Genomic DNA, 9,460 nt, shown 5'->3' on the forward strand with positions numbered 1-9,460 from the left:
ATGGTTTTGTGTTTGTTCTCCAGTCATGTGGACCCACTGGTGAGAACTCACATGGTGCAGTGCCTGTTTCAACACATTCAGATCGCTGGCATTTCACACATGTTGACGGGCAAAAGGAACACCACTAGGTGCTTCCTATCTGCCCTAAACAAATTAGCTCTAGACTCTGAAGAGGAAGTGAGGTAGGTGGCTGACTTCCTCTTGCTCTTACTCTTCCAATACAATTTATTAACACACTTTAATTAAAATGCTGATATGTATATTTTTTTAATCTATTTTGCAGTTCAGTTGCCGAGAAAATAATTGTGTTTCTGGACTTCAAGAGAATTCCTAAAATGATAGACAGGTTGTTGCCAGAAAACGAAAGATTGGCAATCAAAGAAATAATCAGCAAATACAGGTGAAGTTTACACCAACACTGAAGACACAAAGTGATGCTTAAGACCCCAGACTAAACAATAAGCTTACAGCAAATATAGTTATTAAATAAATAACGTGAATCTGTGTGATGTGGTTAATATTATTGTTACTACAACTATGTAAAATATTATTGTTACTTCTCCATTCTAGCACGAAGGAAACAAACAAGAAAGCTAGCATGAGAAAACAAACGAAGCAAAGGAAAGGACTAGAGGTGGACACTACCAAAATGGTGCATGTAGATAGAAAGGCACCAGTTCACCTCAAACCTTTAACCAACCTCGACACCTCAAATAAATCCGAGGTGAAGCCCCGAGACAGACCTGCAGAAGTCATTTCTAAGCTGTTTCATCTGCTGGAGCACCAGGACCCGTATGTATTTAATCACCATCCTTGATATTACACCTATAAAAGATTCACCTTTTTGACTTTACTGTAATAACGGCTTCCCAGGCGCATTCGTCTCACTCTAATGCATTATTCATTGCAGGCATAAAAGATCACATGGGCTGAAAGTGGTACATGCTTTGGCTGAGCGTAAACCTGACATTCTGCTGCCCAGTTTACATGACGTCTGCTTGGCTGTGCTCAGAGAGGTAGCTCACATGTCCTACACACACACACTAGACAAAAGTCCATGCTAAATTACCTTTTTTTCATAAAAAGTTTTGAGGTAAATTGTTAAAAGTCAAGGTAGCATTAATATTTGGACCTTTTGCAATCGTTCAGGGAACCTCTTCATCCTGGTAGAATTTGATACCAGAAAGTCCAGATAAAAGCAAAGCTAATATTTAGTGATCATCATTAAAGAACCGTAGTGCTGTCCCTCAGAGTAAAGACAGACTCTAACCATGCTCTCTCGCACACCTCAGGTGGATAACCGGTACTCCACATTGACTCATGCTGCCATTCTTACCATGACCCACCTGTTTGCCCATCTTCGGAATGACATGGACAATGAGTGTCAGATCACAGCCACTGTCTTGCTGGACCGACTAAGCGAGTCACCTGTAATAATCAGAGAGGCAGTGGACCTGGCGCTCAGTGAAATGGTGTACAACTGCTCACCTGTCCATGTCACGAACGCTTTACTGCAGGGAGGCATCAGGTAAACAGATTGTTCTTTCAGCTTTGAGTTATGCATAAATAGTGTCAAGAAAACAAAGTTAGATTTCTTTGCTTTATATAATTGATTAAAACCACAGCTCATGGTTTTGTGTTTGTTCTCCAGTCATGTGGACCCACTGGTGAGAACTCACATGGTGCAGTGCCTGTTTCAACACATTCAGATCGCTGGCATTTCACACATGTTGACGGGCAAAAGGAACACCACTAGGTGCTTCCTATCTGCCCTAAACAAATTAGCTCTAGACTCTGAAGAGGAAGTGAGGTAGGTGGCTGACTTCCTCTTGCTGTTACTCTTCCAATACAATTTATTGTTTAACACACTTTAATTAAAATGCTGATATATATATTTTTTAATCTATTTTGCAGTTCAGTTGCCGAGAACATAATTGTGTTTTCAGACATAGAGAGAGAAATTCCTAAAATGATAGACATTTTGTTGCCAGAAAACGAAAGATTGGCAATCAAAGAAATAATCAGCAAATACAGGTGAAGTTTACACCGACGCTGAAGACACGAAATGACGCTGAAGACCCCAGACTAAACAATAAGCTTACAGCAAATATAGTTATTAAATAAATAACGTGAATCTGTGTGATGTGATTAATATTTGTCATGTACTGCTGGACATTTTCCTTGCCAGAGCACCAGAGGGCGGTCTGGCAGGGTTCCTTGATGTTCCCATGTGCTTTTGTTTATGTTGTGTTTGCGCATGTGCTTGCCCCACCCAATCCTTCCTCCTCTATATGAACTTAAAATATTCTGTCAAATTCAGGATGTTTTATAAAAAGGGTAATTGTGCATGAGTTTGGGAACAGGTGAACTCAAATCAAGCGTGTTACACTGAGCTCCTGTCTGATGTTCTTCATCTCACACACCTGATTTAACTCAGAAGCACATAAACATAAATGTGTGAAAGGTTTAAAACCCGGGCCTGGAGCTGAGGCTTTTTACTTTACCTCCTCCAAAAGTCTCCAAACAGCATTTTTATTTCAGCATAAAGTTTCATTAATAGAAACTGATGAAAGCATGTAATGCAGAACATGACTTATTTAAGTTACTAAAACAACCGTCAGAGTTTTAGGGGTTTTCTGTTAGAGGCAATCAGACTGTACATCTTTTCCACTTCCTGCAGAGAAGAGTTCTCTAAAATCTAAACACTGCTTAGTGTTAAGTCAGTCATTATTTTACTCCAGTGCAGTTTAAAAAGAACATTTCTGTATATTTACACTTGCACGGCTTCACCTCACATTTTCTGTCAGCAATGTATGACCAGCAGACTCTAGATGTTAGTTTAATATTAGACTCAATATGGTCATAACTCAGTCGTTTTAATATCAGAGGACAGATGAGATGGACAGTTAGGACACATGGAGAGATGAGATTGAATGGAATGGAGGACAATGAAAAGTGTCCTTTATATTAAAATTATTTAGTTTTTGAGATTGAGTGAGAATCTTGCATCCTGTGTACCAGATACGTTGTGTATCTATTGTGTTATACATTTTTCCATCCTTTTGGATTACAGATCATTATTTCCTACCCTGCTATAATACAGTGTTGGAGGCATAAGAATGATCTACTTTAGGTATTTGTGCTGCACAGAATTTTAGCACCAGGAATGTAAACATTTTAATTTGTTCATTAACTAAAGGTGGTTGTTTATGCATGAAAGACAATTATTAAAGTAATTATCAATATTTTCATATAATTAAATATTAATTTTGCTGCTGTCTATCTGCACTTGATATTACAAAACAGTGATTCAACACACACAGTTCATAAAAGCTTTTAGATTTTTCTATTCTAAACCCCTGGGGTTTGGTGGATGTCTCTGACAAATGTCCTGTACAAGTTATTTATTTTACATTTTCAGGTACAATGGGTTACTTTAAAATAAAAGTTTGTGTAACAGTGGAAATTGAGTCTCTTTATGTAACGTAACATTATTTACATTTTATTCACACACAAAACATTAATGGTGAGCATTTTTCACTTTATAAAATTATTCTCTCAATTCTTGGCGATCGGTCTTTATTAAACAATGAAGAAATTAAGACATCTTTTTTTGTGTACGTAGTTTAGTAGCCTACTATTCATTTTATCATTATAATAAATTTAATTATTTCCTGGATTTTGTATCACCATGATCCCTAAATGTATGTAAATGCAGGAAATGGGATTTAAATCAAAAACATTTCCCCCCATTTTGTGTCCCCCTCCACTTCTCAAACCAAAGTTACACCCTTCGTTAAATGGGCTTTTATTTTGAAGGACGAGCTGAGTCTCGTACTAATGACGTTGACGGTGTCCTCGTACTAATACTTTTACACGTGATTTTGCGCTGTAATGTGAAAGACGATTTTTATGCGTAGGAAATTTTTTAATTAAAAAGTTTTTTCAAACTCCCCCCCGTATTGATACCAAAATGCTGCAAGGAAATAGTTTCAGGTCCAGCGACGCTAACTAACTAGCCGAGGTCTTAGCCGAGTTTAGCCGAGCTGAAACACTTAGTGGACTTGAATTGACGTGTAACATTGGAAATTAAAAGCGGTTATAATGCTTTATTCACTCTTATTCCGATTTGGCAAACCGTCATACGGTGTACAGGTGTTAAATCGCATGAATGCCACCTGTCATCTATCATCTTTGCATTTGCATAACCCTGATTTAATTCGGTTAAATAAATCAATCAGGGCGTCATGGGCTTGTGTGCACCATCATAGTGTTTTACTTCAAATGAGAAATGTTCATACTGGAGCTGACTGCAGAAATAAAGCTCAAGATCAACACAGGGAAAAGGAGATGTCAGTCTCCACCAGTCTGCCATCTTCAGGCCTCTCTGCTGCACAGAAGGGTACCAAAATACCAACATATTTACTGTAATAGTTACTGAACATGTTCCTTCATCAGAAATGTTTGATTTTGTAATAGTGAAGCAGGCTGGCAGAGACTTCACATATCTGATCGTGGTGCTTGTTGGACTTGGAGTTACAGGTGAAGTTAAAATCCAGTAAAAAAACAAAAAAAAAATCATCCTTAATTTCTGGTTATTTTATATGCTTGCATTTTCTAAACCCTAAAATTTCGGTTCCCCACAGGAGGACTTCTGTATGTCATCTTCCAAGAACTCTTTTCGTCATCAAGTCCCAGCAAAATCTACGGCAAAGCCTTTAACAAATGCAAGTCGCACCCAGAGGTAGGCATTGCACACTATAGAGAAACATTTGTGGACATCACAAAACATTTGTGATTCCTGACCGTCTCATTCTTTATTTATTCTGTTGTCTCCAGTTGTTATAATATGAAAACTGTATATGAGGCCATGCATAGCCTGAAACAGAGTCAGTTGGAGAAACGGATCATAAAATGAAGCAGCATATTTATTATATAGACTATGTTGCCAAAAGTTTTGGGACACCCCTCCAAATCATTGAATTCAGGAGTTAAGCTTGGCCCCTTAATTCCAGTGAAAGGAACTCTTAATGCTTCAGCATACCAAGACATTTTGGACAATTTCATGCTCCCAGCTTTGTAGGAACAGTTTGGGGATGATCCCTATTTGTTCCAACATGACCGCACACCAGTGCACAAAGCAAGGTTCATAAAGACATGGATGAGTGAGTTTGGTGTGGAGGAACTTGACTGGTCTGCACAGAGTCCTGACCTCAACCCGACAGAACACCTTTGGGATGAGTTAGAGTGGAGACTGTAAGCCAAACACCTGAACTCAATGATTTGGAGGGGTGTCCCAAAACCTTTGGCAATATAGTGAATATATATAAAAAATAAAGAACACCTGAATACAGTTTTGTCACTCTTTATGGGTTGTAGGTAATTGGAGCTTTCGGTGAGCCCATTAAAGGCTATGGAGAGACCACACGCCGTGGACGGAGACAGCAAGTAAGGTATAAGGTTTGCAGCTTAGTATGTATAGTTAGGTTTGGTGATTAGTGAACAACTGTGTGTCAGATCATAGCAAATTTCTAGCCCTGAATAATGGATATTTTCAGGAATTAGGAAATCTTTTGTAATGAGAAACAAAGCTTGACTTATGTCATATGTAAAGAATAAAGCACTTGGTGGGCATGCTGTTATAGGATTTTGCTCTATACCACAGCATGGCTGAATGCTCAAATCTGATTGGTCAGAAAGTGTGCATTAGTTTTATGTAACAAAAGATATGTTAAAATGAATGCGCTAAACTGTAAATATATATAACATAAGCATAAACAGGAAGCAACTTTTCTCTTGATGTTCCACAACATTAAATCTAACTAACTAAAAAAATCAAATAAAAGGCACTTTATTTATTGATAAATGGAGCGTTGTTGTTGTCCTCAGCTGCTCCTTGCTCAAGGCTGAACAGTGTATCATCTGATCCACATATTTGGCAAAGATTTTACACCGGATGCCGTTCCTGACGTAACCCTCCAATTTTACCCAGGCTTGGGTCCAGCACTGAGTGTTAACTCCTCAGTGCCTGGGTTGATTTCCTGCTCATGAATTGAACCTGGAACATGCTGGTGAGAGGGATCCTGCTGCTGGACCGTCAGGGACATTGTAATCTTTCCTTAGTTGTTGTGCTATAACACCATTGCGCTCCCCCAGTGCACATTATTTTAATTGCACTTATTCAACCAATAGCAAGGTAATGTGGTGCACCCTGACCACTGTTACCATTCCAGTGTTGATTATTTTCCAATAATAGCAAGTCCCAACCTGTCTTATTCCTCTCATATCACAGCAGTTTGCCAAACATGATTTTTTTTAAATTATTAAAACAATAGCTGTTTATTCATTTATAGAAACTCTTAGTGTTGTGAAACATTCAATAAAATAAAAGTTCCTGGTATAATGTAAAGTAGACCAGCTATAATCAGTCATTCCTTCACCAGCCTCTTTTTTCCCCCCTCTCTTGTAGTTAAAAATCACAGATTGTCATGTTACACAGAAACAACATAGTTTTCTGTCCCGAAGACTCAGACAGAACATTGAAAATGTAAAGACTTTAAAGAATTACAGCTTTAAGGGTTACAAAGCACAGACACTGGAGACTCCTTCTTTCTTCCAAAGACTAAATAAAGGGCTCCCCACAGTAAATTTTTTACCATATCAAAAAATTACACATTTGAATTGCTTTGAATTACAGCTGTAACTATTGTCTGTGATGAATCACCACCTTGTGAAAAATCAGATTTGAGAATACAACAGTGCTGTGCTAATAACAAAATACTGTTAACCAGTCAGTAATGTGGAAGACCTGAATAAAGCCTGTGATCTTTCTCCAGTCATATTGAATACATGAAGGATGGACAGAAGCACATGAGGCTGAAATTCTACATCGAGGGTTCAGAGCCTGGACTGCGTGGCATTGTGCACTCTGAATCACGAGAGGTGATGTTCAATTCTAATCATGTTAAAAATGTAGTCTCATATATATATATATATATATATATATATATATATATATATATATATATATATATATATATATATATATATGATAGATAGATAGATATACCAGATATAAGGCATAACATTATGACAAATATTGCCAAATATGCCTAATATTTTGTCCCCCTTTTGCTGCCAAAATGCAACACCATTCTATCAGAAACAGCATTAACTTCATCAGCAATTTGAGCAACAGTAGCTCGGCAGTAGCTACTGCACGGGCCAGCCTTTGTTCCCCACGTGCATCAATGACCCTTGGCCGCCCATGACCCTGTTGCCGGTTCACCACTGTGCCACTTTTGATAGATACTGACCACTGCAGACCGGGAACACCCCAGAGGAGCTGCAGTTTTAGAGATACTCTGATCCAGTTATCTAGACATCCCAATTTGGCCCTTGTCAAACTCGCTCAAATCCTTACGCTTGTCCATTTTTCTTGCTTCTAACACATCAACACTGAGGACAGAATGTTCACTTGCTGCCTAATATATCCCACCCACTAACAGGTGCCATGATGAGGAGATAATCAGTGTTATTCACTTCACCTGTCAGTGGTCATAATTTTATGCCTATATGTATAAAATATTTAAAATATATGCCACATGTTTGCAGTTTACCAGGTCACTTTGTAGGTATACAGGACCAGCGCTATACATACACTCATGTCATTGTCACTGCTGACAATGTTTCTTCGTTTCCCAGAGTCAAGAAAGTGGAAAATATGAATTCCGCTACATATTTGTGGAGGTGGACACGTATCCCAGGAGGACCATCGTGATCGAGGACAATAGATAAGGAGGAGGATTTGTGAATAAGTGTGAATTGATTTCAGTTCATCAACACAGCTGCTGTACTTGCAGCATTGCCAGAGCAACTGAAAGATATTTTTTTAATAATGCTAAAAGTCTGAGGAAAGGAATATGAACAATCAAATAGTTTCTGATTCAGATTTTAAAATAAAGCTGGTTGAGCTTTTTGGTGCTTTTTTGATCTGAACATGATGTATCTGAACATATGTAGGTGATTCAATTCAATAATGAATATGTTGACATTTTTGGGAAACAGATATAACACACTTTTGGAAAAAAAAGTATTGTATAGCACTTATATGACCTTTTGGCAATAAACTATTGTGTGCATATGTCTTTATGAAGTCTGCCTTGCTGTTAACAGAACTTTGATATGAAATATTTCTTAAACCTCTGTGATAAACCTCTTAAACTGTGATTTTTTTTCAAGCCAACAGGGGGCGTATTCTGAAATCATTTCTCTGTTATAAAGCAAGAAATTTGTAGCTGGATCAGTCAGTAGGTTTACATGCAATTCGGTTTGATACCTCAATCAGATTGAGAAACCTTGGTGTAAACACCTCAATCAATCAATCAATCAATCAATCGAGCTCAAATGAAATTTGTAGAAAAATCCACTCAGTCGGATGTAAAAACACCTGCATAGTGCACTGGTGTGAACGTGTCACAGTTTTGTTCTGAATAAATAATGATGCACATGTACATGTAAATATGTGAATCAGATTTCAATGTTTAGGGTAAATTCACTGTATTACCAAAAGATTTGGGACACACCTCCAAATCATTGAATTGTTTTTCAGGGGTTATCTCAATAGAAACGCATTTGTGAGGTCAGGCACTGATGCTGGATGAGAAGGGCTGGCTCTGAGGGTTGAGGTCAGGACTCTGTGCAGGCCAATCAAGTTCCTCACTCATCCATGTCTTCTTTATGGACCTTACTTTGTGCACTGGTCATGTTGGAACAGGAAGGGGTCATCCCCAAACTTTCCAAAATGCCTTGGTATGCTGAAGCATTAATAAATCGAAATTCTACACTGATTATCCAAAATGGGTGTGAAACAGTTTCTGTATTTTTCACTCATCTTCTTGTTGGTTTGTTTAAACCTTTGTGGGGGTAAAAACACAGATAAAGGACAATGATAGCAGTATAAGGTCTAATGATAGCTCTAAAGCAGTAAGATCTAACATAGGTTCCTGGTATTTCACAATATTTGTTTGAGTTTTTAAAACAAGACGAGATTAAATGCCTAGTAATAGTTTGAAGGTTGAATAAACTTTTACCCAATACTCCATAACACTACAACAATCCACCCAGTTAACTGTAGAAATAATATGGAATTAATGTGCTTTTATTACTTTAAGGTGTTTATCTGCATCCGCTTGGTATTTGGCACTAGTATAAGCAGCCCACGCCTTCCTCCTTTCACGGAGACGCTTTGGGATGTGTCTCAAATCGACTGGCTTCCCTATATAGATAACTACAGAATGGAAAGGAGGCGGAACACTCACAGCCCTTAGGAGACAGCGTACGCCCTAGAAAATGGCGGAACGCCTAGTGTGCGCACTCCGTGCAGAAGATTTGAGACGCGCCCTTGTTTCTGGCTCTTTTTTGTGTTACGGAAGCTGAGTTAGCCGTACAAAAAAAAAAA

At 38.2% G+C, this 9,460-nt stretch overlaps 2 protein-coding genes across 2 annotated transcripts; both read left to right on the forward strand.

Annotated features, from left to right (window-relative positions):
- The first annotated feature begins 287 nt into the window (after positions 1-287).
- On the forward strand, positions 288-3,292 carry LOC131344551 (uncharacterized). Its single transcript, XM_058376931.1, has 6 exons — positions 288-400; positions 571-792; positions 911-1,016; positions 1,293-1,528; positions 1,652-1,810; positions 1,915-3,292. The coding sequence occupies exons 1-6, from the start codon at positions 336-338 to the stop codon at positions 2,036-2,038; spliced, it is 912 nt and encodes a 303-aa protein (XP_058232914.1). The 5' UTR covers positions 288-335; the 3' UTR covers positions 2,039-3,292.
- A 539-nt stretch (positions 3,293-3,831) lies between these two features.
- timm21 (translocase of inner mitochondrial membrane 21) lies at positions 3,832-8,147 on the forward strand. The gene is made up of 6 exons (XM_058375822.1): positions 3,832-4,402; positions 4,480-4,542; positions 4,647-4,744; positions 5,380-5,453; positions 6,837-6,942; positions 7,705-8,147. Exons 1-6 carry the CDS (start codon positions 4,105-4,107, stop codon positions 7,795-7,797), a joined length of 732 nt encoding a protein of 243 aa, XP_058231805.1. The 5' UTR covers positions 3,832-4,104; the 3' UTR covers positions 7,798-8,147.
- Positions 8,148-9,460: the final 1,313 nt, after the last annotated feature.

The sequence above is a fragment of the Hemibagrus wyckioides genome, linkage group LG23 (genome assembly GCF_019097595.1).
Source record: "Hemibagrus wyckioides isolate EC202008001 linkage group LG23, SWU_Hwy_1.0, whole genome shotgun sequence".
Lineage (NCBI taxonomy): Eukaryota > Metazoa > Chordata > Actinopteri > Siluriformes > Bagridae > Hemibagrus > Hemibagrus wyckioides.

Bases quoted from the DNA above. Each gene is read 5' to 3' on its own strand.
- LOC131344551 (XM_058376931.1), top strand. From the start codon at position 336: ATGATAGACAGGTTGTTGCCAGAAAACGAAAGATTGGCAATCAAAGAA. The intron at 1,529-1,651 runs GTAAACAGATTG...TTTGTTCTCCAG, and splicing joins TTACTGCAGGGAGGCATCAG to TCATGTGGACCCACTGGTGA. The intron at 1,811-1,914 runs GTAGGTGGCTGA...TCTATTTTGCAG, and splicing joins GACTCTGAAGAGGAAGTGAG to TTCAGTTGCCGAGAACATAA.
- timm21 (XM_058375822.1), top strand. From the start codon at position 4,105: ATGCTTTATTCACTCTTATTCCGATTTGGCAAACCGTCATACGGTGTA. The intron at 4,403-4,479 runs GTACCAAAATAC...ATTTTGTAATAG, and splicing joins CCTCTCTGCTGCACAGAAGG to TGAAGCAGGCTGGCAGAGAC. The intron at 5,454-6,836 runs GTATAAGGTTTG...ATCTTTCTCCAG, and splicing joins GGACGGAGACAGCAAGTAAG to TCATATTGAATACATGAAGG.